The sequence below is a fragment of the Oryx dammah genome, unplaced genomic scaffold (assembly GCF_014754425.2).
Source record: "Oryx dammah isolate SB20612 unplaced genomic scaffold, SCBI_Odam_1.1 HiC_scaffold_8, whole genome shotgun sequence".
Taxonomy (NCBI): Eukaryota; Metazoa; Chordata; class Mammalia; order Artiodactyla; family Bovidae; genus Oryx; species Oryx dammah.
In genome coordinates this window covers 34,919,094-34,939,278 of record NW_024070192.1, presented here as the reverse complement: position 1 = coordinate 34,939,278, position 20,185 = coordinate 34,919,094, and the positions used below count along the sequence as shown (strand labels likewise).

General features: G+C 51.2%; 3 protein-coding genes and 4 non-coding genes across 10 annotated transcripts; all 7 read left to right on the top strand.

The window, feature by feature from the left end:
• The first annotated feature begins 566 nt into the window (after positions 1–566).
• On the top strand, positions 567–3,453 carry LOC120866048 (tumor necrosis factor ligand superfamily member 13-like). Of its 2 annotated transcripts, none has more exons than XM_040243486.1 (7): positions 567–655; positions 909–1,137; positions 1,490–1,568; positions 1,704–1,751; positions 1,872–1,990; positions 2,200–2,338; positions 2,583–3,453. In XM_040243486.1, the coding sequence occupies exons 2-7, from the start codon at positions 931–933 to the stop codon at positions 2,690–2,692; spliced, it is 702 nt and encodes a 233-aa protein (XP_040099420.1). In that variant the 5' UTR covers positions 567–655; positions 909–930; the 3' UTR covers positions 2,693–3,453. The 2 variants fall into 2 exon arrangements, with proteins under 2 accessions (XP_040099420.1, XP_040099419.1); XM_040243485.1 differs by lacking the exon at positions 567–655 and having other exon boundaries at positions 837–1,137; positions 2,583–2,706; positions 3,124–3,453.
• Positions 3,454–3,802: 349 nt separating this feature from the next.
• On the top strand, positions 3,803–13,210 carry SENP3 (SUMO specific peptidase 3). Of its 2 annotated transcripts, none has more exons than XM_040243484.1 (11): positions 3,803–4,080; positions 5,252–5,977; positions 8,322–8,561; positions 8,652–8,763; positions 9,144–9,291; positions 9,421–9,468; positions 9,915–9,992; positions 11,676–11,813; positions 11,998–12,081; positions 12,203–12,253; positions 12,672–13,210. In XM_040243484.1, the coding sequence occupies exons 2-11, from the start codon at positions 5,263–5,265 to the stop codon at positions 12,780–12,782; spliced, it is 1,725 nt and encodes a 574-aa protein (XP_040099418.1). In that variant the 5' UTR covers positions 3,803–4,080; positions 5,252–5,262; the 3' UTR covers positions 12,783–13,210. The 2 variants fall into 2 exon arrangements, with proteins under 2 accessions (XP_040099418.1, XP_040099416.1); XM_040243482.1 differs by having other exon boundaries at positions 3,857–4,545; positions 12,672–13,208.
• Positions 13,211–14,052: 842 nt separating this feature from the next.
• Positions 14,053–20,144, top strand: EIF4A1 (eukaryotic translation initiation factor 4A1). 2 transcript variants are annotated; one of them, XM_040243476.1, is made up of 11 exons: positions 14,053–14,130; positions 15,505–15,553; positions 15,945–16,077; positions 16,540–16,679; positions 17,624–17,792; positions 18,132–18,241; positions 18,473–18,616; positions 18,694–18,831; positions 18,949–19,038; positions 19,296–19,375; positions 19,483–20,144. In XM_040243476.1, the coding sequence occupies exons 1-11, from the start codon at positions 14,108–14,110 to the stop codon at positions 19,625–19,627; spliced, it is 1,221 nt and encodes a 406-aa protein (XP_040099410.1). In that variant the 5' UTR covers positions 14,053–14,107; the 3' UTR covers positions 19,628–20,144. The 2 variants fall into 2 exon arrangements, with proteins under 2 accessions (XP_040099410.1, XP_040099411.1); XM_040243477.1 differs by lacking the exon at positions 14,053–14,130 and adding an exon at positions 14,302–14,354.
• On the top strand, positions 16,112–16,246 carry LOC120867475. The gene has a single exon (XR_005721903.1). It is a non-coding gene; the product is annotated as a small nucleolar RNA SNORA48 (small nucleolar RNA).
• On the top strand, positions 16,960–17,104 carry LOC120867476. Its single transcript, XR_005721904.1, has one exon. It is a non-coding gene; the product is annotated as a small nucleolar RNA SNORA48 (small nucleolar RNA).
• LOC120867490 lies at positions 17,902–18,041 on the top strand. The gene has a single exon (XR_005721918.1). It is a non-coding gene; the product is annotated as a small nucleolar RNA SNORD10 (small nucleolar RNA).
• LOC120867457 lies at positions 19,084–19,227 on the top strand. The gene has a single exon (XR_005721885.1). It is a non-coding gene; the product is annotated as a small nucleolar RNA SNORA67 (small nucleolar RNA).
• Positions 20,145–20,185: the final 41 nt, after the last annotated feature.

Genomic DNA, 20,185 nt, shown 5'->3' with positions numbered 1-20,185 from the left:
CAGGTGCTGGCACCAGCCTGGGCTGGGACTTGGCGCAGGGAGGGGGGAAGCGGGGGGTGGGCAGGGAAGCAGGCGCGATGTGGGGGCTCAGGGTCAGGAAGTGGGACACTAGGGCCCAGGAACATGGGGAAGCTGCGCCCCAGGGTCCAGGCAGGAGTCCTACAGTGGTGGGGCGCTCTGGCTGTCTCTTTCTCATTTGTCCAGAGCCTTATGTAAGAGCGTTTCTGGGGAAACAGGAAGTCCCGCTTGCCAAGTTCAGCAGAGAGTAGTGCAGGCCTCCTTCCAACACACCCGGCCTGGCCTTAACCCCGGAACTCAGCCAGTTCCTTGCTTCCCCGACCCTGGTTCTCCTCCCCACTAACCCCCTCTCCTCCCCTCCTCGCCCACCTTCAGTCACAGTGAGCGGACTGCCCTGGAGATCTCACCTGTGCCTAGGCGCGAGGGTCTTCCACTCTCCACCCTTGACCCTCGGTGCTGCCCAGCATGTCTCTCCATCCCTGCTCCTGGCACCATGCCCCAGAGCCAGCCAACCTTCCCTCCCCCACTTCTGGGGCCGCCCCGGGGTTCCTGCGCTCTGGCCGCTCCTCCTGGGTGTCACTGGGAGCCCTGTCCTTCCTAGAGAGACTAACACCAAATTCTCCTGAGGCTGGAGGAGGTGAGGGGTCTCGGGACAGTGCTGGCCCCGCAGCAGGGTGCCAAGAGCACCAGCAGTGCCCCAGCTTGCTTCCCGCCTCCCTTCTTTTTATTCTCAAGTTCCTTTTTATTCCTCCCTTGCGTAACGCCCTTCCCTTCTGCACCACTGCCTGCACCCCCACCCTCCCCGTCACCTCCTTGCCATCCCACTCCTGAGACCACAGCTGTTGGCAGGGTCCCCAGCTCATGCCTGCCTCATCTCCTTCCTTGCTAAGCCCCAAAGGGCCCCAGGGAGACATGGGGGGACCCGTCCGAGAGCCAGCACTCTCAGTTGCCCTCTGGTTGAGTTGGGGGGCGGCTCTGGGGGCTGTGGCTTGTGCCATGGTTCTGCTGACCCAACAAACCGAGCTGCAGACCTTAAGGAGAGAGGTGACCCGGCTGCAGAGGAACGGAGGGCCCTTCGAGAAAGGGGAAGGGAATCCATGGCTGAATCTCCAGGAGCAGGTGAGTGAGGGGAGAAGCATGTCTGGAAAAGGATGCGTGGCAGGGTGGTCTCTGGGTCTCTCGGTTCTAGCAGCTTGGTCGGCAAAGTTTGGAATGGGTGCAAGAGAGGGTCCCAGGGTTTGGAGGTCAAGGGAACAAGCATTACAGGAAAGGAAATTGTTAAAGATTAATGCTTTTCATACCTAACAGATTCTGGAGGAGAGCCAGTACCCAGACTCAGGTTGCTGGGGAAAGGTGCAGGAGAGATGTGAGGCATTCCTGGGGCAGGTGGGAGGTGGGGGGTGGGGGTGGGGAAAGGCTTTCCTGGGACCCTTGCATCTTAGCCTAACCCTGACCCTCTTTCCATGAGCAGAGCCCTGATGGCACAGAAGGCCGGGAGAATGGGGAGAGATCCCGGAGAAGGAGAGCAGTGCTCACCCGTAAACAGAAGAGTGAGGCCTCCGGGGTGCAGCAGGGGTGGGAGGTGATCCACAGCAGGGGGATCTGGAGACTGCAACCCTGAGCCAGGGCGAGGGCGGAGGGCTGACAGCCGTGCAACTGCTGAGATCTCCTCCCTCTCTCCCCAGAGAAGCGCTCAGTTCTGCATCTCGTTCCCATTAACATCACCTCCAAGGGTGAGCAGTATTTCCAATCACGGCTTTGGGGTGGGGGCAAGATCTAGGAAGTGTGGGACTGGCACATCAGCCAAAGAGAGTGTGCACAGAAATCCTCACTGCCACATTCTTTGCCTCCAGAGGACTCTGATGTGACAGAGGTGATGTGGCAACCAGCTCTCCAGCGTGGTCGAGGCTTGGAGGCCCAAGGATATGTTGTTCGAGTCTGGGATGCTGGAGTTTATCTGCTGTACAGCCAGGTAACCCCAAACATCCCGAGCCTCACCTGAGGGCCTGGAGGTATGTTTTCCCAAAGCCTTGTACCCCAGCACTGAGGTTTGACCCCTATTCATACCCCACTTAGAGGGCCCTTCTTCATTCCTTGGCTCCTTTGTCGGGGCTCCTGAGGCTGCCCGGACCCGAGCTACGTCAGCCCACTTTATTCAGCATCCCCTCCCTCCCCTGTCAGGTCCTGTTTCATGATGAGACTTTCACCATGGGTCAGATGGTATCTCGGGAGGGACAAGGAAGGCAGGAGACTCTATTCCGATGCATACAAAGCATGCCCTCCAACCCTGACTGGGCCTACAACAGCTGCTACAGTGCAGGTGAGGTGGGTGGGTGGTGCAGGGTGGTTATGAGGGGAGCAGATCCCTGACCTGGGGCAACAGTAGGGGAGCTCTGGCAGGGGCTTGGAAGCTGGGGTGGAGAGGCGGAGGTGAGGAATGAAGGACAGAATGCCGTAGTCCTTACAGGAGGCAAACATAAGGTTGAGCTGGATAAGGGAGGGGAAACATCAGATTATCTGTATGGCTGTGCTTCACTGAGCATCTGTTTTCTCCCCTTTCTCAGGTGTCTTCCATTTACACCAGGGGGATATCTTGAGTGTTGTAATCCCTCGGGCAAGGGCCAAACTTAGCCTCTCTCCACATGGAACCTTCCTGGGGCTTGTGAAACTGTGACTGTGTTGTAAAAGGTAGTTCTGAGCTTGGAAGACCAGGGTGGGTACACTTTGGAGATGGCCAAGAGCTGATTAGACAAAGGACAGGGAATAGTCAGGAACAGAGGCCTGCCTCTGCCCCCAGATTTGACAGCTCATGACTCTCCCTTCTTCCCACCCTCACCCCCAGGACTTTGAATTCACGGATATTAAAGAGGTAGAAGAGCTTCTTCTTATTCTCCATCCAGCCCCAAATTCTTGAGGGAGTCGGGTAGGGGTGGGGGTGGGTAATGCCAGGCTTTGTCTAGACTTCCTCTGGGTCCCACTGGAATGCTTCCAGAACAGCACCACCATCTAGCGGCGGTTTGAGACAATCATCCTGTCGGTTGGCAAATGTCCACGAGTTCTTCCTCCGCTCAAACTCCTGGTTCTTTACACCACACCTCTCTTTAGGTACCCTCTGCCTCTCCACCCCACAAGAAGCCCCATCCTCACTTCGCTCTCTATCTACTGGACTCCAGTTTCCATCACTATCTCCAGAGGTGTTAATTGTTAGGCGCCGGTCTGCAGAGGGTGCCTGATGACGACGGCCCCCTCTCAACCACACCATTACTCTTCAGGTCCCAAGTTTTGCTTTCACTCTGTCCACTATCGTGGCCCGGCAGGCCGGGTCGCCTTGGCTAAATCATACGCCCCAGTCCTGATGCTGACTCACTCCTCTGATCTCTCCTTTCTGCGCAAGGCCTGCCCAAAATTTAAAAATAAAGAATAAATAAGACCTTGGATCCATTTCCCCCACTGCTGTGCCTCAGCCCCGTCCACGCACCGGGACCTCCCAGCCCTCTTCCGACGCGCTTCACTGCACCCACGTGTCAGGGCCCCCAGTTCAGGACCGGGGGTGCGTGGAACACCAGGCTACACAGCGCGGGGGCGAAGGGCGGAAGATCGGCACGGGACACGCAGGCGCAAAAGAACTAACGGAAGGGCTGCCCGGCGCAGCTCGGGTTCAGCGGATGTGCGCAGGCGCAGCCCTGAGCGGAGCTCGTGGGCGGGACGGTCCCGTGGCGTCTACGCTCTCGGGTAGGCGGGGCTAGGCGCGTGGTGGCCCCGCCGGCGCTGTTCGCCGGGTGTGACGCACTAATTGTGCGCCACCGCGGCCGGTGGGCCTGGGGCTCGAGGGAGGGGAAGGAGGAGGGGGAGGTGGTGGAGGTGGAAGCTGAAGCAGAGCAAGAGGCGGTCGCGGCGGGGCGGCGCGGCGCGCGGCCCAGAAGCGTTGGAATTCTGAATTGAGACGGCTGCGCCTGAAGACAGCAGAAGTCGTGGGGCCGCCGCCGCCGGAGAGATGAGCCGGGAAGCCTGAGGCCGGAGACGCCCGCCCTCGGGCCTGTCCGCCCGGCTTCCCCGCCCTGGGTGAGGACGCCCCCTCCCCTCCCCCCAGCTCTGCCACGGCCTCTCCCATTTCTGGACCCCATTCCCACCTAATGGGGGCCCAGGAGGCCCTCGCAGGGGCTTTATAAGGCCCTTGCACGCGGAGTCTCCCGAGCCTGTAGGACCACACCGGTGCTGGGACGCATTCGGGTCCCCAGGACGGAGCAGGAAGGGGGCTGGGCCAACCTGGCTCGGCTGAGTTCCGTCTCAGCGCGCCTTGATTCGGCTCCTTAAGCGCCATTCGGTTCTCTTTCAGTTTCCTCTAAAATCCTTCCTTTCTCATTAGATTCTATGACCTGAACCGTAGCCCTCGTATCCCCATTCCCTCCTGAGACGACCCGAGCATGCCCACACACCCCATTCATTCCGCGGTGATGGAGAACTCTCTTCTCACTCTCGTTTACGGATTCCCGGCGGAAGTTGTGTTCTCACGTATCTCTGTACCATGTCAGTATTCCCGTACTGAGCCATTTCCCTTATTAGCTCTCAATTAGGATATCCCTTGTGTCAATAGACTTGTGTTAGTGCTCAGTCGTGTCCGACTCTTTGCTACCCCATGGACTGTAGCCCGCCAGGCTCCTCTGTTCATGGAATTCTCCAGGCAAAAGAATACTGGAGTGGGTTGCCATTTCCTTCTCCAGGAAATTTCCTGACTCAGGAATAGAACCTAGGTCTCCTGCATTGTAGGCGGATTCTTTACCGTCTGAGCTACCAGGGAAGCCCCTGGTGGTATTAAAATAGAGAAATGGAGCCTGAAAATACTAGGCTTGATGTGGGGATCTGAGAAATAAGAGCCCTGAGGCCTGCTGCTTTAGTCATTCTTCCTTGCCTCTAGCTGGTCAGGAGAGAGATGGTGACACAGACTCTAGAGGGCAGCTTGTGGACCATGTTAACTATAAGGAAGATCTGAATTTAGGAGTGGGCAGAGGAGGGGGTGGGGAGGGCTAAGATCCTGGGAGAGCAGGAGTCTCTTGCTGTGTTAAGAGCTGGGTCTAAGGAAAGGAGTCCTGGTTTCGAAAAGCCAGTCATGTCTGCTTGAAATCTCTCTTTTAAGTAGTTTGTGTCTGATTGCAGAAGATGCATGTTGAGAAAGAGAGGTGGGATCTGGGGTGTAGGATATTTGGATTCTGACACTCCAACTTTTGTTTTCCAGGGTATTGGAAGATGAAAGAGACTATACAAGGGACTGGGTCTTGGGGGCCTGAGCCTCCTGGACCCGGCATAGCCCCAGCTTTTTCAAGTCCTAGGCGGGAGCGTCTTCGTTGGCCCCCACCCCCCAAACCCCGACTCAAATCAGGTGGAGGGTTTGGGCCAGACCCTGGGTCAGGGACCACAGTGCCAACCAGACGCCTCCCTGTCCCTCGGCCCTCTTTTGATGCCTCAGCTAGTGAAGAGGAGGAGGAAGAAGAGGACGACGAAGATGAAGATGAGGAGGAGGAAGTGGCAGCTTGGAGGCTGCCCCCCAGATGGGGTCAGCTGGGAGCTTCCCAGAGGCCTCGCCCTCCCCGCCCTACTCATCGGAAAACCTGTTCACAGCGCCGTCGCAGAGCTATGAGAGCCTTCCGGATGCTGCTCTACTCAAAAAGCACCTCGCTGACATTCCACTGGAAGCTTTGGGGGCGCCACCGGGGCCGGCGGCGGAGCCTCGCACACCCCAAGAACCATCTTTCACCCCGGGAAGGGGCTGTGACACCACAGGTGCCATCCCCCTGCTGTCGTTTTGACTCCCCCCGGGGACCACCTCCACCCCGGCTGAGTCTGTTAGGTGCTCTCATGGCTGAGGATGGGGTGAGAGGGTCTCCACCAGTGCCCTCTGGGGCCCCCATGGAGGAAGATGGATTAAGGTGGACTCCAAAGTCTCCTCTGGGCCCTGACTCTGGTAAGGTGGGAATGGGGCAGAGGAGAGGGTAGAGAGGGCTAAGATCCTGGGAGACCAGGAGTCTCTTGCTGTGATAAGAGCTGGGTCTAAGGAAAGTAGGAGGGCAGAGAGAGATTGCAGAACAGTTGTGCAATGTTTTAAGCCCCACTTGGAGCAGGAACTAAGTCTGGGAAGAGAGTCAAGGCTGGGAAACAGGATTCCTAAGTAGGTGCCCTGTGCATAGATGAGAGAGGGAATCATGGTTTAGAAAAGCCAATCATATTTGCTTGAACACTCTCTTCATTTGGCCTCTGAGGGTAAGTGCCCCATGCATGTACATCTCATTCTTAGAGTGGTGGGATGGATCTCTCTGGGTAGAGGAGTACATCACCTGGACAGTTGTATGTGACATTCTCACTCAGAATGTTTCTCTTTTGGAGAACCCCAACTAAACAATATCAGGCTCTGTCTTTATTAATTACTTGAGTATTTATTGAGTCTGCTGTATGCCAGGTACTATGCTAGTATGCTAGGCATTATGAGAAATAGCTTTGAAATTTACATCTCTCTGAATCCTAATGTTTTCTTGCTCTCCTCCTGTTTTTGAGTACAGGCATACCTCATTTCATTGCGCTTCACTTTATTGTACTCCAGAGACATTGCATTTTTTACAAATTGAAGGTCTGTGGCAACACTGAGTAGAGCAAGTCTTATCAGTGCCATTTTTCCAACAGTATTTGCTCAGTAGCATGTCTGTGTCACGTTTTGGTAATTCTTGAAATATTTCATTGCCACCACCCCTGAAAAGATTACTGCTCACTGAAGGCTCAGCTGATAGCATTTTTAGCAATGAAGTTTTTAAAAGTATTTTTATTTTATTGGAATATAGTTGATTTACAGTGTTGTGTTAGTTTCAGGTGTACAGCAAAGTGATTCAGTTATACATATATTCATTCTTTTTTAGATTCTTATACAGGTTATCACGGAACATTGAGTAGAATACCCTGTGCTATATGTACTAAGTCCTATATTATATATAGTAGTGTGTATATGTTCATCCCAAGCTCCTGATTTATTGTTCCCCTCCACATTTCTCCTTTGGTAACTATAAGTTTGTTTTCAATATTTTTATAAGTTGGTTTCTGATTTGTAAATAAGTTCATTTTATCTCTTTTTAAAAATCAGGTTCCACTTATGCATGATAGCGGTTTCTCTCTGACTTCACTTAGTATGATAATCTCTAGGTCTATCCATGTTGCTGCAAATGGGAGTTTTTTTCATTCTTTATTTTATGGCTGAGTAACATGCCAGTGTTTACATGGGCCGCGTCGTCTTTATCCATTCATCCGTTGATGAACGTTTAGATTGTTTCCATGTCTTGGCTCTTGTAAATAGTGCTGCAGTGAACATCAGGGTGCAGGTATCTTCAGATTAGGGTTTTCTCCAGATGTATGCCCAGGAGTGGGATTGCTGGGTCACCCGGTAGTTGCTGTTTTTAGTTAAGGAACCTCCATACTGTTCTCTGTAGTGATTTTACCACCTTACATTCCCACCAACAGTGTAGGAGGGTTGGTTCCCTTTTCTCCTCACCCTCTCCAACCTTGTTTCTAGACTTTTTTCTTTTTAAGAAGACAGAGGTGGTTTGTTTATTTTTTGACTGTGTTGAGTCTTTGTTTCTGTGCATGGGCTTTCTCTAGGTGTCGAGAGTGGGGGGCTCTTCTTCATTGTGGTGGCTTCTCTTGTTGCGGAGCACAGGGTCTAGACACACGGGCTTAGTTGCTCTATGTCATGTGGACTCTTCTCTGACCAGGGATCACGTTGGCAGGTGGATTCTTATCCACTGTACTACCAGGGAAGTCCTCGTTTGTGGACTTTTTGATGGTGGCCATTCTGACCAGTGTGAGGTGATACCTCATTGTAGTTTTGATGTGCATTTCTCTGATGATTAGTGATGTTGAGCATCTTTTCATGTGTAATAAAATATTTTTCAATTAGCTTTTTAGATATAATGTTGCACACTTAATAAATTATAGTATAGTAAAGGTAAGTTTTATATGCACCAGGAAACCCCGAAATTTGTGTGACTCAGTTTATTACAATATTTGCTTTATTGTAGTGGTCTGGAAGCAAACCCGCAATATCTCTGAGGTATGCCTGTAATAACTCTTCCTCTCTGTCCCTTATAACCTCTTGAACATAATTATCTCATGCTTTAGGGTTTTCATTCTTTAGTGTTTGTACTGGTAGATTTTGTTTCAGTTCCTCCTCCTCGTGGTCTTATAATTTGCGTGCCTCATTTACTCTTCCCATTGTTCTTTGATCTGAGTGAGTTTCTTGCCTCCATCCTATTTCCCCTGCGTTGCAGGTCTCCTCTCTTGTACTCTGCCCAATGGCTTTGGGGGACCACTTGGGCCAGAAGGAGAGCGAAGTCTGGCACCCCCTGATGCCAGCATCCTCATCAGCAACGTGTGCAGCATCGGGGACCACGTGGCCCAGGAGCTTTTTCAGGGCTCAGATGTGGGCACTGCAGAAGAGGCCGAGCGGCCTGGGGAGAAAGCGGGCCAGCACAGCCCTCTGCGGGAGGAGCATGTCACCTGTGTGCAGAGTAAGGAGCCCTCCAGGATCTCGTCTTTCCCCTTAGCTGACTGTGAGATCGGAATCTGGAGTCTCACTTTTCTCTCCTCCCTCTACTCAGGCATCTTGGATGAATTCCTTCAGACTTATGGCAGCCTCATCCCCCTCAGCACTGATGAGGTAGTGGAGAAACTAGAGGACATTTTCCAGCAGGAGTTCTCTGCACCTTCCAGGTGAGGCATGAAAGAGATGCCCTTTGGAAGAGGGCTGGGACCTGAGAGATGGGGAGAGAATGCTGCTGCCTTTTCTCCCATAGGGATGTAGTCGGGGAGGAGGAGGAAGCTAGAACTGAAGGGGAGGAATCTGCAGACAAGGTGCCAAGCCCCCGTGAGCCACCCGGGAGGGCCCTTACCTGGGACCCTGAAATACCACGTGGACCTAAGTATTCCTGTGCTTCTTACAGGGGAGTGTGCCTTTAGCAAGTCCTCAAAAGGACCCATGACCCAAAGAAAAAGTTTTAGATTCTTATTCTAGGCAGTAGAAGGTACTCTGTGTGCCCAAGCCACCGTCCCCACCCCAATCTCTTGCATGACTCAACCCTTGGCCTACTCAGGAAGGGCCTGGTGCTGCAGTTGATCCAGTCATACCAGCGGATGCCAGGCAATGCCATGGTGAGGGGCTTCCGAGTCACCTATAAGCGGCATGTGCTGACCATGGATGACCTGGGGACTTTGTATGGACAGAACTGGCTCAATGACCAGGTAAGGAGGTGTGGAGAAACAGGCCCAAGAGGAGGTTTGGGGAACAACTTGTTTGGGGCCCTCTCTGTGGGGAAGCCCTGTACCCATGCCACACCCTCCATGGCAAGTGGCCTCCCATCTTCTCCTCAGGTGATGAACATGTACGGAGACCTGGTCATGGACACAGTCCCTGAAAAGGTAGGCCTAACCAGATACTTCAGTCCCTGGAAAAACTTTGGAAGTTTTAAGCAGCTTTTTCAGTCTCTTTCATGTCTTCCATTTTACATAAAGAGGGTCTTTTTTTCTGGGGAGAGGCAGTAGAAGGTACTTTTCTTTCTGGGGAGAGGCAGTAGAAGGTAATTTGTTAAATTCAAATTTGTAATCTTGGTCCTGAACTTTGCAATTTTAATCCTTTCCCCTAGTCTATAGTGTTTTTCCTCAATGCCTAACCCCACAGATTGGTGGGAAGTTATAAGATGAGGTTGAAAACAGTTTGTGCTTTTTACCTTTAGTAAGTTGGACTGGAGTTTGTGGAAACCAGTTCTTAGAGCTGTGATGAAATGGAATGGGCGGGGGAGAGGACATGTGGCGGGAGGGCCTGCGGTCTGTTGATTCCACCTGGCTCTTTTGTATCATTGGCACAGGTGCATTTCTTCAACAGTTTCTTCTATGATAAACTCCGTACCAAAGGTTATGATGGGGTGAAAAGGTGGACCAAAAACGTGAGTTATGAATTCACATCTTATGTAACACCTTGCCTCTAAAGAAGAGTTCTGTTTCCTATGAATCCTTTTCCCAACCCTGTTCATTCAGACTTTCAAGTATTTATTAAATGTCTTTTGTGTGCCAGTTACTGTTCTGGGCATTAAGGATACAGTATTAAATAAGGAAAACTTATTGCCTTTTAGGGGTGAGAATCAATAAGCCAGTTAAAGTACAGCTGGTGATAATTTGCTGTAAACAACAGTAATGTGGTAGCATGGGGCTGGGTACTTTAGATAGGGTGGTTTGGGAAGGCTTCTCTTAGCTAATACTTGAGTGAGGAGGAGCCAACCCTGTGCACATCTGGGCAAGGGTATACTAAGCAAAGGGAACACCAGGAACATGGGACACAGAGCAAGAAAGAACATTTGAGGATCAGAGGGCTCGTGTGGCTGCCTGTGTGGTTGGAGCAGAGTGAGCAAAGGAAAAACCGTAGAAAATTTGGTCAGAGAGTAGATCATGTGAGGTGTGGAGGGCAGGTCAACAAGGGTAGATTTTATTCTTTGTGGTCTAAGAAGCCATTGAAGAGTGTCAAGCAATCTGGGAAGTGACTCATGTTTTAAACTTCTGTTTCGGTGATAGAGGGAAAGGGGGCAAGAGTGGAAGCAGGCAGAGTAAACAGAGTAGCTGAGAAGTCCTGATGAGAAACTTGGACCAGAGTGGTCAATGTGGAAATATTGATAGAAGTAGTTTTATTTAGGGTAGCTCTTGCAGGTAGAACCAATAGGAATTTCTGATGGGTTGGACATGAGAGATGAGGAAAACATAGCAATCAAGGATGATGCCTAGGTTTTTGGCCTGAGTTACTGGGGACTATAATTAAGGCGGAGGGCAGCAGGTTTGGTGGGGTGGGAAAGAGTTCTTTTCTCCATTCCGATTAGTTTACCTGTCCTCCAATTCAAAGGCCAGGAAATTTCTATAGTGAGGTAGGGCCATTGCCTCTAGCATTTCTTAATTCCTGTTTCCCTGTAGAGGTGGGGTGACATGCATCAGAAAGAACTTGGCTTTCTCTATGCCGTGTTTAAATTCCACCTCTGTCATCTCTAACTTTTCTCACCTTGAGCAAGTTGCTTTACTTTTCCAAGCCAGTATCCTCATGAGAACTTTGTTTCAGAATTGTTGTGTTAACTGACTGAGCATCTGTTAGGTGCCATGCATTGTTCTTAGTGTATTATGGATATCATTGTTCTTAGTGTATTGTGGATATTAATTAGTTCAGTCTGTGTAACAAACAGGTGAGGGAAGATACTGTTATTTTCAGTCTTACAGAAAAAGGAATTGAGGTATAGAGTTACTAAGTAACTTGCTTGGGTCATAAGCTACTACATGGAGGAGCTGAGTTTGAACCCTGAGAGTCTGGCTCCAGAATCTTAAACCTACTAAGCACTTGTACCTTTAATGTGTAAAAAGTACCTGGCCTATCCTGGGCCCTACAGTGTTTGTTCTGTACCACCTCCTCTGTCTTGCTTTCCTCCTTAAGCCCAAGAATCCAGACATCCAGATGCTGGGCCTTGCTTCACGGTCCAGGGGCTGGGTGTTGAGTTCTTCCACTTAGCTCCTTGCCCGCTTCTCCTCTAGAACTCTGGTAACAATGAGCAGGGTTCCTGTACTGTCTTACCTGATCTCCATCCCTGCCTCCTTAGGTGGACATCTTCAATAAAGAGCTCCTGCTGATCCCCATCCACCTGGAGGTGCACTGGTCCCTCATCTCTGTTGATGTGAGGCAGCGCACCATCACCTATTTTGACTCGCAGCGCACCCTGAACCGCCGCTGCCCTAAGGTTTGAGAGGGAAGGGAAAGATGGGCAGAATGCGGGGAGGAGATCCAGTGGCAAGGCATTTCAGGCAGAAGGTTGGGTTTTGGGTCTCTGATGAGCAACCTGGGCTTGGTGCCTGTGACCAGCACAGCTTGGGTTCAGTTGGGAAATGCAGAGGCTCACTTCTTCCTTTCCGCCATCTACACAGCATATTGCCAAGTATCTGCAGGCAGAGGCAGTGAAGAAAGACCGGCTGGATTTCCACCAGGGCTGGAAAGGTTACTTCAAAATGGTAAGTTCCTAGAGGAGGTTTAAGCAGGGTTGGGGTGGTAGGGGGTGTGGTAGGACGCAGAAGTTGAAGCTGTACTCTTAGGGTCTCCAGGAGAAGGGCTTACCTTCTTTTTATTCTCCAGAATGTGGCCAGGCAGAATAATGACAGTGACTGTGGCGCCTTTGTGTTGCAGGTAAGCAGATACTAGGTGAGTTAAAGAGAGTTGGGAGGGAGGGGGAAGCTGTTCGGCCTCCCTCATTTGACTTAGAACCGCTTATGTCGCGGGAGTAACCCTACGTGTTAGAATGCAGAAACCCTGATTTCATTAGTCCTCTCTTGGCTTCTCCATACCGTGTTGGGAGGGGATCCTTGGGCTCTGGCCCTGATATAGCTGCCTCTGATCCCCAGTGCAAAGTGTTTTTGTTAACACTTGATATTTTATGTACCAAATAGGAACCTTGGCTTTCCAGTCAGACTTTGTTTGAACCCCAGCCTATGGGACCTTGGTTTCGTTTGTTTGTGAAATGGGAATATTTTTGGAAAGATCCAGGTAGGGGGGAGGTGGGGCGTGCTCAGTAGGTGGTTCTCATGGCCTGCTTTGTTAACCCCAGTATTGCAAGCACCTGGCCCTGTCTCAGCCATTCAGCTTCACTCAGCAGGACATGCCCAAACTTCGTCGGCAGATCTACAAGGAGCTGTGTCACTGCAAACTCACTGTGTGAGCCTCATATCCCACGCCTCAAGCCCATTCGTTAATGGGCAGGGGAACATGGGAGACCCTTCCCAAGAAACTCAAGTTCCTTTTGTCTTTAGCCTCTTTCCACCCAGTTCCCTTTGGTTTTTCATATTTAAATGTTTTGATTTCTGTATTTTTTTTTCCCTTTGAGAGAATACTTGTTGATTTTCTGATGTTCAAGGGGTGGCCATGGAAAATCCCCTATTTCCCGCTGTCTGCAAGGGAGTATGGCCTTGTGGCCTGGCTGGGGCAGTCATCTCCCTTCCATGTGCAGGGAGGGGGTCGGGGGCAGAAAAATCTAGGGGTGGTGGGCGGGCAATGGGATTACTGCCTGCCAAATCGTCAAACATTTTTTATATATATATATAAATGCCACGGTCCTCCTCTGTCAATAAAGGATCCTTTGGAGATACATAGTGGTGGTCTTCCTTAAGGGGCCTCAACCTAGTGGATATGCTCTCAGGCTTTCCTCCAGCCAGTGCTGTTAGCTTCCCCTTAGGGGATTTAAGACTCCTGGGGCGAGCTTTCCATCCGTGGCTCAGACAGCACCACCACCATGCCGTCCACAAAAAGAATCCCCCAGTGGGGGGCGCCAGGCTGGAAGTACGGAGGGTTGGTAAGCCTCAAAAATAAGGGAGCTTGAGAGGTGCTAAAGTTGGGGAACAGCACACTTAAGGGGGCCGGCAGTGTTTATGACAGCAACCTCAGATGCTAGTAAACTCATAAATCAGTTTACTCCATCCGTTCTTCCAGCCCAGGAACCCTCCTAGCCGATGGGGTATGGTTCTTGATTCCATTATCTCTGCACATTCGGGGTTGGTGTCCGACTTATCGTTGGTGCAGAAGAGAACAAAATTAAACGCAGGTCCAGTGGAGACCTGGAGTAGAGATCGACGAAAGTGGTAGTCCCGGGAGCCCGGAAGTCCCTGGAGGCTGAAACCTCGCCCCCTTTGCCTGATAGGGCGTGCTAGGCCACATGACCAGGGCACTATCGCCTCCGCACGTGTAGGTGTGCAGGGCCCCAAGATGGCTGCCAGGCCTCGAGGCCTGACTCCCGTATGTCACTTCCGTACCGGCAAGAAAGGCGGGTCCTTTAACCAATGAGGCTGCGGGGCGGGTCTTTATCTTGATAGGCGCTCAAGTTATCCAATGGTGGCTGCGTGCCAGGGCGCCTACGAATTGACGTCACGGCGGGTTGCTGAGAGGCGGCAGGCGGGGCCGAGGCGGTCAAGCCAATGTGATGGCTGGGGCGGGGTCGAGCGCTCTATAAGTTGTCGATAGGCGGGCACTCCGCCCTAGTTTCTAAGGATCATGTCTGCGAGTCAGGATTCCCGGTAAGAAAGAAATTTGCAAGAGGTTGTGGCTACTTACTTTGCTACTCTTTCCGAAGACTCCAATGGTGGGGGCTCAGGCCCCCCCAGGGTTGAGGGGAGACTCAAGACGGGAGGATCCGTCGCGTGGAGGGGGGGGGCGGTGAGGGGCGGGTCCACGACCGACGTTGCCGCCAGGCCCTGGGAGAGGCCGAGGACAGCTCGGCTTTCGGGACCTAGCTCGCGAGGTTAGTTGAGGGACCCTCGACCGACGCGGTACGCGAAGCCCCGTCACTGAATCGGGCGGCGAGGTCTCGACTTTTAGTGGCGAAAGGTAGAGGCGGGCGTGCGTGGCCCGAAGCCGCCGGTCCGACTACCTCACTACCGGAGGGAGGGCTCGCGCGCTCGGGGTTCTGGAGGATTCTGACGGTACCACTCGCCGCCTTAGGCGGGGGGTCCCTGGGTCTATAAATCCAGTCGCTTAGTCGCGTGGAGCTATGGGTCGGGGGAGAAGAAGCCGGCCATTCAGTGTGCTGGTTTTCTTGACGGCCAGGACCGAGCCTAATCCCGAGGAGCGGCCGCGTGAGGCACCGGGAGCCCACCCGGCGCCGGGCGGGCGGGTCCGTTTTGCCGCACAAGTCGGGCAATTGGCAAACTGCGGATGGGCAGGTCCACTTTTCTTCAGGGGTGAGCGGCCTGAGGTATGGGAGGGCGACGCCATTTCGCGACGGGGGCGGGCGGGATGTGGATTGTTCCCTGTAGTGGGGGGGGGGCGTCGCCGGGTGGTCGAGGGAGCAAGCACATGGCTGCTCGGGGCGTTCCCCTCCCCCAGTCCGCTTCGCTGCTAAGTGTTGTGCAATCTCCCCTTTTGCTAGCTCGGCTGGGGCTCATTGTGCGTGAGGCCGCCACCGCCCGCGGCCTCCCACATCCGGGCACTGTGAGGGGGGGAGATGGGCTAGAGGGAGTGGGGGAGGTGCGGGCGGTGTGACGTGGGGGGAAGGGGATGTCCTACCCCGGCGTCTGGGAGGTGGAGGGCGGGATTTCCGGCAGGCAGGGGCCACGGTGGGAGGTGCACGCGCTTGGGTTTGGAGCGCCGGACCCAGGACACGTGGGCCGGGAGGCAAGCACCACCTTAAGCCACCCCTTAAGCGCAGCGCAGTTCCTTCCAGCCTTTGGGTCTTCACGGAGCGTTACTCCATCGTGTCGGGGGTGGCTTGGCCTGAGCCGCTCCCAGGATGGGGCAAAGGCTTGACTCAGTTGTAAAATGATTTGCGTCTTACTGGAACTCGTGGGGGTGGGAATAGGGAGTGAAGGCTGATGGCATCATGCAAAGCCGGTTGCTGGTAGAAAGAGGTTGCTTGTCAGGATTTCTACATACTCCTGTTTTTAAACCAACAGATCCAGAGACAATGGCCCCGATGGGATGGAACCCGAAGGCGTCATCGAGGTGAGGCTGGATCCCTCCCACCATTATCTTTCAACTCTGGGAAAGGCAGTGCTCTAGTAGCATTATTTTGATTTTGCACTGGGGGTCAATGAATAAAACCAGAACCCAGGATTCAACTGTGCTACTTGGCTTAAAACCCCCAGTTAGGTAGGAAATATCTTTGAAACATGTCATCCAAATTCTGTTCTCCCTTGTATTAACAGCCGGCTTCACTGTTTACAGGTGGGCTGACCCCCTAGGGTGGTTTCCCAGGCTGAGTAGAACCAACCAGCTGGCTTCCTTGGTTTAAACAGAGATTGTGGGTTCTGAGGTGTTAGTGCAGGTAAAGGGGCTTGTTTGCTCTTATCCAGGAGCACAGCCCCATTTCTCTTGATTCTTTGACTTCCTGCAGAGTAACTGGAATGAGATTGTCGACAGCTTTGATGACATGAACCTCTCAGAGTCACTCCTCCGTGGCATATATGCCTATGGTTTTGAGAAGCCCTCTGCCATCCAGCAGCGAGCCATTCTTCCTTGTATCAAGGGTAAGATCCCTCTGCCCTAGAACAAGTTCTGAACTGTCCCTGATCTGGGTAGAGTGGCACCTGGTTGGTGGCGCCCGTCTCATATCAGTGAGGGACAAAACAACTCCTTGTTTATCCCAGCTTGGCTTTTGCTCTGTGCCCATGCCTGGTTCATGCCCTGGACACATGGATTGACTGCTGGTTTAATCTCTGAGGTAGTGTTTTAGCCATATCATGTTGGCTTTTTACAGCTATATTTCTAGACTAATTTTGTTGCAGTACTAAATGACTGAAACTTGGCCTAGTTTTCAGTTCTGTTCCTGTTTGGGTACTACGTTGTCAAAAAGCCTGAAGCACTTACTGCTGAGCACATAACATCTCTGTTGGTTGCTTATTGATCTCATTCAGCAGGGCTTTTGAATGTCCCATGATTCCCAAGAATGCTTTCTACCATGTCAAATTTCTCTCCCAATTTGTGTTTAGGTTATGATGTGATTGCTCAAGCCCAATCTGGGACTGGGAAAACGGCCACGTTTGCCATATCAATCCTGCAACAGATTGAATTAGATCTAAAGGCCACCCAGGCCTTGGTCCTGGCACCCACTAGAGAGTTGGCCCAGCAGGTGAGTTTACTTTCCTTCCCCTGAGGAGCTCATTTAGAAATGATCTGCAGAAACCAGAAGTATGTACCCTAACTACCCGTTTCTAGAACTGAAGTAAGGGGAAAACAGGTGATGTCGGTTGATGACATCCAGGTCTCAAGACTTACTAGGTTAATTATAAGCTTTTTTCTTATACCAAACACTATAAGCATCCCTTACTCCACCCATTTCCTGAGTCAGATGAAAAGGCTGCTGGGTGGAGCCTGGCTGGCTGGGCAAGTTTGGCCATTTTATGAACAAAACTCCCTGGCAATGGGCAAAGAGGCACCTGATTGGTGGTGTTGCTCTTATATCAGTCAGGGGCAAAGCAGATGTCTAGTCCTTTGTTCATCCTAGCTTGATGCCTGGATTGGTGGCCAGAGCTATTTCATGCCTGGGGCACATAATATGTAGGGCTGTTTTCCTTAACCTTGAAAAGATCAGAAACCCCTGTCTCATGAGTTGACTGGTAATTGAGTTTAAGGAGATGCATTCTTGTAATGTTCTATGGAGCTGTCATGGTCATTCTGTGCCTGACTTCTGAACAAAGATAATGTAAGCAAGAAGTTACCGTAGAGCTCTCCTCTGGGGCCTTAGGGTCTAGAATATGATTTGAAAGTGAAGATCTAACATAGATTCTATGGCAGGAGTACAAGAGGATACAGGTGAGTGACCATACAGAAATTATTTCAGGGCTATTTTTGTGAATCAGTGTATACATTCAGGAGCCATCCTGAGTTCAAATTGAGTCTGCCTTTTATCAGCAGAGATCTTAATCTTATATGGTATGTTTACCGGTTTCTTGCTTGAGGGGTTAGCTTAATATTAATAGTGTTAGGTCTCAAAGAGTTGGAAAGAATTGAGTGTTTAAAATGGGGCCTGGCAATTGGAGCTAATATACAGGCACTGTTCTTATTCTGATTCAGATACAGAAGGTAGTTATGGCCTTAGGAGATTACATGGGTGCCTCGTGCCATGCCTGCATTGGGGGTACCAATGTACGTGCTGAGGTGCAGAAGCTGCAGATGGAAGCCCCCCATATCATCGTGGGTACCCCAGGCCGTGTGTTCGACATGCTTAACCGGAGATACTTGTGTGAGTGCATCTGCTTTCTAGTCCTCTGGGTCACTTCCCTATGCATGCTTTTTTCCAGTTTCTTGGTTTGGTTATAATTTCATTCCCAATGATATCCTCTGAAAGAACTGCTCTGTGATGAACTCCATGCGTGTCATCTGAGCCTGGCTTCCCTGTCATCTTAGCTAGCCCAGGTAGTGTTCTACTTCCCAAGGCTGTTGCCTGGAAAGGGGATCCCAGGCAAAGGATCAACCTTTGTATTCTGAGAGCAGACCGCCTATCCTCTGTTCTTTATCAGGATAGCTAGGTATATTTCAGATTTTTAAATAACTACCCGTTGGTGTTTCCTTTTTCTTGTAGCTCCCAAATACATCAAGATGTTTGTACTGGATGAAGCTGATGAAATGTTAAGCCGTGGATTCAAGGACCAGATCTATGACATATTCCAGAAGCTCAACAGCAACACCCAGGTGAGGACAGGACATTGGGGTTGTCTTGCCTGTATGGCTGATAGCTTTGCATATTCCCTGGCAGTTGATAAATGCTCTTCTATCATCACCCCCAAGGATACCACAACCTGTATGCAAAGCTAGGTTGTGGTATCCTTGGGGGTGATGACAGAAGAGCATTTATCAACTGCCAGGGAAACCACGGAATTCTAGAGTATTCCCTACCTTAAAGCTGCTCTTATTTTTCAATAGGTGGTTTTGCTGTCAGCTACAATGCCTTCTGATGTGCTTGAGGTGACCAAGAAGTTCATGAGGGACCCAATTAGAATTCTTGTCAAGAAGGAAGAGTTGACGCTGGAGGGTATCCGTCAGTTCTACATCAATGTAGAACGAGAGGTGGGGCCCAGTGCAGGAGGCGGACCTGGTGGTGAGTTGTTGGGTATAGCCCCTGACTGATCTCCCCACCCCCCCAGGAGTGGAAGCTGGACACACTGTGCGACTTGTATGAAACCCTGACCATTACCCAGGCAGTCATCTTCATCAACACCCGAAGGAAGGTGGATTGGCTCACCGAGAAGATGCATGCCCGAGACTTCACTGTCTCTGCCATGGTGAGGTTTCTCTACATCATTTACCAGCACAGTAAAACATGTCAAGAGGATTACTTACAGCCAGTTCTCTCAGAAGCAACAGACCCACCCTTTACACCATTTCATTTCCTGTTTTAGCACGGAGACATGGACCAAAAAGAACGCGACGTTATCATGAGGGAGTTCCGCTCTGGCTCTAGCAGAGTATTGATTACCACTGACCTACTGGTGAGTAGAGGGGCATTGGGACAAGACTGGAAGGAAGAGGAGAGAATCCAAGGTGATTCCCTCTTCCAAGGGGCCTACTAGTGCTCCTCTTCAGGAAAGTAGCAACTTGGAATAAAATCTGGCACGCCTCAGGTTTCTGAGGAAAAGGGGGTGTTTATTTCCTTTGCCTTCCTTTGGCTGCCTACATGTATGGTTAATTCTGGATAGACTTGTGCTTTCTCATTCATACCGTGAAACTGCCTTCTTTCTTTACATAGGCCAGAGGCATTGATGTACAGCAAGTTTCCTTAGTCATCAACTATGACCTCCCCACCAATAGGGAAAACTATATCCACAGGTAAAAGAAAATCTGGTCTTGTTAACCAACCCAGTCCCCCTCTTGCCCAGTCCTCCCTATAGAGAAGCTTCTGATTTTTCTATTTTCCTTATCCTCACTTGTTCCAGAATTGGTCGTGGCGGACGTTTCGGCCGTAAAGGTGTGGCTATTAACATGGTGACAGAAGAGGACAAGAGGACTCTTCGAGACATCGAGACCTTCTACAACACCTCCATTGAGGAGATGCCCCTCAATGTTGCTGACCTCATCTGAGGGGGGCTGTTGTGCTACCTAGCACCAGCCAGGGATGAAACCTTGGAGGGGGCTGAGGAGCAGCAGGAGGGGGGGAGGGAAGGGAGCCAAGGGATGGACATCTTGTCATTTTTTTTCTTTTTTTTTTTTCTTTGACTCTTTGAATAAATGTCACTTTTTGAGGCAAAAGAAGGAACCGTGAACATTTTAGACACCCTTTTCTTTGGGGTAGGCGCCGTCTTCTCCCAAAAACACTAATCCATTTCCCTAACCTAGTCAACCTCCAAACCCCAGAGGCTCTCCCACCCCAGCTGAATTCCTCTGAAAACATTCATAGTAGGGGCTACAATTTTGCTCCATCTCATCTGCTGGGCCAAATCTGGAGGGCAAAACCCTGAGCTAAGTAGCCCAAGGGATTGTCCCCAGGTGGGGGGAGCAGGGGAGAGAAAATGGTAGCCATTTTTACATTGTTTTGTATAGTATTTATTGATTCAGGAAACAAACACAAAATTCTGAATAAAATGACTTGGAAACTGCCTGCCTTGGCTTCTCATTTCTTCCCTCCCACCTGCTGTTGGG